The sequence below is a fragment of the Octodon degus genome, unplaced genomic scaffold, assembly GCF_000260255.1.
Source record: "Octodon degus isolate 3935 unplaced genomic scaffold, OctDeg1.0 scaffold00009, whole genome shotgun sequence".
NCBI classification, from domain to species: Eukaryota; Metazoa; Chordata; class Mammalia; order Rodentia; family Octodontidae; genus Octodon; species Octodon degus.
Window position 1 is genome coordinate 23,021,307 of NW_004524585.1, and position 5,833 is coordinate 23,027,139.

The following is a 5,833-nucleotide window of genomic DNA, read 5'->3' on the forward strand; positions in this document are numbered from 1 at the left end:
ATATATATTTGGTTGTTACAAGGTCTCACTGCACAGCTCTGACTCATAGTGATCCTCCTGTTTTCAGCCTCCCCAGTGCTGGGATTACAACCATGCACCACTACACTGGGACTCGGCTGGCTCAGGATGCCCAGGGGCGGGGCCGGTGCAGCATGCGGCACTGGCGATGGAACCCAGGTCCCTGTGTTTTCTTAAGCAGGGGCCTAATCTGCCAAGCCATCTCACCTGCCCTTATTAAATTGTTTTGATATTTTCTCTGAAAATTACCATAAAGTAAGAATTTATTTATAAATTCCTCACTCTGGTCCTTTAGGTTGTATACTTACAGTGCTCTGACACCACAATGTCTTCATTTCTATGATTTTAAAACAAGTTGAAATTTACTAGCATAATCTCACAAGCATGTACTTTTTAATGAAAGCTTGATACATTTTTGACTCTTTTTCCTTATAATTTTAGGAAAAACTTTTTAATTTCTGCTAATCAGGAAATGTGGAGACAGATTGGAGAAAAGTATATGTCTTTGTGGGTGAAAAGTCCCATACGACTGAACTCTACATCTTTTTGGTTTCAGATAAGAGATGAAAAATTTGAGACAGCTCTCTGCCGCTCGCCGCCCGCCCCGCTGCGCCATGGACGCCCCGAAGCAAGTGGTCAACTTCGGGCCCGGGCCCACCAAGCTGCCGCGCTCGGTGTTTGTTACTGGAGTTGCAAAAAGAATTACTAGACTACAAAGGAGTTGGTATTAGCGTTCTTGAAATGAGTCACAGGTCATCAGATTTTGGCAAGATTATTGGGAACACAGAGAATCTGGTGCGAGAATTGTTAGCTGTGCGGGACAACTACAAAGGGATTGTTATGCAAGGTGGCGGGTGTGGCCAGTTTGCTGCTGTCCCCTTAAACCTGATTGGCCTGAAAGCCGGAAGGTGTGCAGACTATGTGGTAACAGGATCATGGTTGGCTAAGGCTGCAGAAGAAGCCAAGAAGTTTGGGACTGTGAATGTCGTCCACCCTAAACTTGGGAGTTACACCAAAATTCCAGATCCAGGCAGTTGGACCCTCAACCCGGAAGCCTCCTATGTGTATTTCTGTGCAAATGAGACCGTGCACGGTGTGCAGTTTGACTTCATCCCTGATGTCAAGGGAGCAGTATTGGTCTGTGACATGTCCTCCAATTTCCTGTCCAAGCCTGTGGATGTTTCCAAGTTTGGTGTGATCTTTGCTGGTGCCCACAAGAACGTCGGCTGTGCTGGGGTCACGGTGGTGATCGTCCGAGAGGACCTGCTGGGATTTGCCCTCAGGGAGTGCCCCTCAGTCCTGGAGTACAAAGTGCAGGCTGCAAACAGCTCACTGTACAACACCCCTCCATGTTTCAGCATCTATGTCATGGGCCTGGTCTTGGAGTGGATTAAGAACAATGGCGGGGCAGCAAGCATGGAGAAGCTCAGCTCCATCAAATCTAAGATGATTTATGACATTATTGATAAATCTCAAGGATTCTATGTATGTCCAGTGGAGCCACAGAACAGAAGCAGGATGAACATTTCCTTTCGCATTGGCAGCGCCAAGGGAGATGATGCTCTGGAGAAAAGATTCCTGGATAAAGCACTCGAGCTCAGTATGATCTCCTTAAAAGGGCACAGGTCTGTGAGAGGCATCCGGGTTTCTCTGTAGAATGCCGTCACAGTTGAAGACGCTAAGAAGCTGGCTGCCTTCATGGAAACTTTTTTGGAAATGCATCAACTGTGAATACATCGTAACTCATCTACACGCTGCTCTTGAGTGACAAAGTTTAGAGTAACTTGGGAAATGGCTTCATTAATATGAAAGACATGATTTTTTTTTTCAAATGAACATGGTAATGGCAAATTCTTCAGTTTGCAAAGATTATGGCAAAACTGTCAAGAGTTCTGCAAAGCTGATGAGATTACCAGCTAATGGCCACCTTACTCCTGATTCAGACTGGAAGCATTTTTTTTAAATCTTCCTGTTGCTTTTCTAACAATCTCCAGTCTAATTTTGTCTTTGCTGCTGCTTTTCTTAGGTAAATATTAGTATTGTAACTTGCCTGGGACTTACTTGTGCCTGTGGCCATTATTTGTGGAGTCATGCAAGCATAGCACCGGTTTGAGGTGGAGCTGTAACTCTGAATCAAGACAGTGGTGGGGTCTGTTGGCTCCCGGGGTAAACGCTGATGTTGACAGTGGCGAGGGTTCTGGAATTCCCGGTGAAAGGTGGATAGGGATACCTGTACTGTTACCTTTATAAAGAGATAAAGTGACTTACTATAAAAAAAAGAGAAAAATTTGAGACATAACAATTCTACAGTTATAAATAAGTAAAAATAAAATTTAAAAATGGATTTTGACTGAGGACATTGGAAACCTATTCAATAATATTGTCAAATAAGGGAGAGATATTACAGGTAATGTTAGGAGCTAAATTTAGTAAACTTACAAAAAGAATAAACTGAAACTTTTTGTAAAAAATTAATTATTCATAAATTTCTTAAAGGATTTCCTATGAAACCAAAAAATAATTAACTATATCTTTATGAAGAGAATGGCTAGCATCTACGTCTTCCTATCAGCCTGTCTAAAGTAAAATGCTCCTCACATAAATCTAGAATAATAGCCCAACACGTAATGTCTAAGAGTTTCCTTGAAATAGGGGAAGAAAAAATAAAAGGGAAAAAATTTCAGGGTGTCTGATCACTCACTGATGTTTTTGTTTTTCTGTGCTTTTAGTTAAATGAATGCTTAAATGATCCAGGACTACTACCAGGAAAATTATGCAGATTTATTTTAATCTTAAAATTTATGTAGGGTCTGCAGATAACAGCATAATAATTCTGTATAGTTAAAGACGTTCTAAAATAAACTTCGAGCAGGGCATGCTGGCGAATGCCTGTTATCTCAGCACTCAGGAGGCTGAGACAAGAGGATCCCTGTCAGTTTGAGGTCAGCTTAGGCTACAAAGGGAGTTGAAGGCTAGCCTGAACTGCATAGAAAAACCCTTTCTCAAAAAGACAAAAAAAGTTTATCTTCATATAATTTGTGTTTTATTTCAAATATCAGTTAATAACCTTCAGCATATAAATATGATTGAAATAAATATTTAAAATTTTTATGCTTTAACTTATTAATTAATAAATTGTAAAGGTTTTTTAACCTCAAATATTTAGTGTAATGAGTAGTGTAATTACCCTTAAACTTGTAATACTTTCTCTAATAGAGATTTTAAATGTTTTTTCTTTGAAAGTCACATAAGAAGTTGAAGAAATATTAAAGCACAGGGTGTTTTGTTTGGTTTGGTGGTTTTTGTGAAGTCCACTTATGAAAACTAATTGAGTGAAATGAGTTCAGGATTTTGGTTTCCATTATCAGGGTTTTTTTTTATTTTCTAATGCTTTATGATTTGTAAATTCAGCTGAGAATTTTGATAGGTTTATATGATACTCTAACACAGAAAATAAGGAAACATCAGAGTTTCTAGAAGCTCTGCAGAAAATAGCGATTAACTTAGGAAAGGCATAAACATGGCGCTAATGAGCTAACACACTTCTAAAGACTTGTTTTGATAATGTGGAGTTCCCTGAGGATAGTCCTCATTAATGTATGCTTCTTCAAGTTTGTAAGCAAATGCGTAGCCTTTTACTTTAGTCTCATCACAAAAGATTTTGTAGTACAATATTTCCCTTGACTTCGTTAAGGTGAGTTATATTTTACATGTATGATTACAGAAATGGTACTTTAAACATTTAAATAGCACATTTTCTTATCTTAAATGTAAGATAACTTAAGCTTACAAAGTTAATTTCCTATTTAATTGTGCTCTACTTTATTCTGAAACAAAAATAGATTGAATATAATATACCAACTATATATACATATCTCATATATATATATAATGTATTCCTACTTATGAACTCAAAACTTTCATACTTTGTTATTGAGTGATTCAGCTTCTTGAGATTTTAGTATTTCCCTTTACTCATAAATTTGTTAACACCATTGCTCATTTGGTATTAATAGTCAATGTCCACTAATCACACACTTTACTAATATCAAATAACTAAAGATATTAAACTATTCAACAAATGTCCAACTTACTACCCGCAATCCTATCAAAAGTTTTGTGAATAAATAATGTTTAGGGTCATGAAATCCAGGCACAGATGTGTTTTCATATAACATCTATTCTTATTCTACATGTCTTTGACTACTAGGCCAAAAGACCAGATCATCAAAGATAATTATTCTAATTGATTTCTAGCTACTATTCTGCTCTTCTTCATAAAAACTGTTACTTTTTCTCACTTGGTATCTTAGGGACTATAACATTATTTTACTTGGAAGTCAACATTAAGTACAAATGTTTAATGAAGATTCTAACAATGAACAATCTAACAAATAAGTAAAAATAATCTACTGATGATGAAAAATCAGCACAAGTGTGTATCCTTTTTAATGCTCCAAGGAACCTGTACTATTAGCATAATTAAATTTACTGTGTGATTGCTACCATATGATGTTTTCTAGAACCTACTAATTCAGTAGCTTCATCCCTCTCTCAGCTCTTATGGAAAAGGCAGATTTTCATCCTAAGCTGGACAGCAGAATCTGCATTCATAATATCCTTCCATATGTCATCTGTGTCTATATTACAGCTTGAGAAGCTGTTGGAATATATACCTTCATACACCAATCAGAACATCTTGCTGAGTGCCATCTGTATGTTAGAGTCTATGCTGGGCATCATGGCTACTAGGATGAATTAATTCTGCACTGAAAAGTCCCACAGTAGTAGGAAAGACAAGCAGAAATGCAGGTTTATAGTTGGGCAGAGAGCCTAAGAATCTAAGAGTAAGTCGATTCTTTTGTGATGGTCCAAGAATAGAGGTAGTGGCATTATAATCGGACCTTGAAAGATAGGGATTCTTTCTCAAAATTTCAGCAAAAGTTATCATCAGAATCAAACCTCCCAGTAAGTATTCTTCTGGTCCATCTTCATACAGCAAATCTACACAGTCACTGAGCAACCCTGCATGTTGATGTCCTCTGTTCCTTCCCCATACAATTAGCTTTTTGTTAAACCTATACAACTTAGTTCTACCAGATCTCTACTGGTGATGTTGCCATGGTTATCCCAGACATTCCCACACTGCTTTACACTCACCTCAAATGAACAACTTTGAACCTCCTGTCTTATAGCGATTCTCTTCCTGCTCATTAAGCTGTCATTCACAAACATTTGAGTGCTCCTTTCAACTCTCAATGACATTTACTGTAGCGATGACCTCACTCTTCTTTGTGAAGAACTTATGTCTTATTTCTTGGCGATTTTAATAACTATAAAGATAATCATTTCAATCTTTTTTTTTCCTTGTTTTTATGAGACAGGATCTCACTATGTTGTCCAGACTGGCCTTATGCTTGGTGATCCTCCTGCCTCAGGCACCTGGGCGCTAGGATTACAGATGTGCTGCCCCAAGCCCAGCTCTTCCAAACTTTGATTCTCAGTTCCTTTCAATACTTCTTTGCAAAGAGATTGGCCCTTACTAATTCCAGCCACTCTCTTTTATGATTATAGCCTCCTACATGTCAAGTCCATTACTTGGAATCTTCCCACTATCTTTTTCATGCATCTCATTCTTTGATTCTTCACCTTCTTTTCACTTTATTCCCTCTAGGTTTGCAGACTGAGCAATCCACTTGCTGACCTAGTCAGGACCTCTGAACACCAAGTCTACTGTTCTTTTTGTTGGTCTTATGCCTCTTCTCCTTACCATTTGCACTTTCTCTTTTGTCTGCTTATTTTGAGTCCCTTTGGG

At 38.1% G+C, this 5,833-nt stretch overlaps 1 protein-coding gene across 1 annotated transcript; it reads left to right on the plus strand.

Moving 5' to 3' along the window:
- The first annotated feature begins 632 nt into the window (after positions 1-632).
- On the plus strand, positions 633-2,206 carry LOC101566349 (phosphoserine aminotransferase-like). The gene is given in 2 exon segments (XM_023707800.1): positions 633-695; positions 697-2,206. Coding segments are annotated over 2 exon segments (1,041 nt in total). The 3' UTR covers positions 1,675-2,206.
- Positions 2,207-5,833: the final 3,627 nt, after the last annotated feature.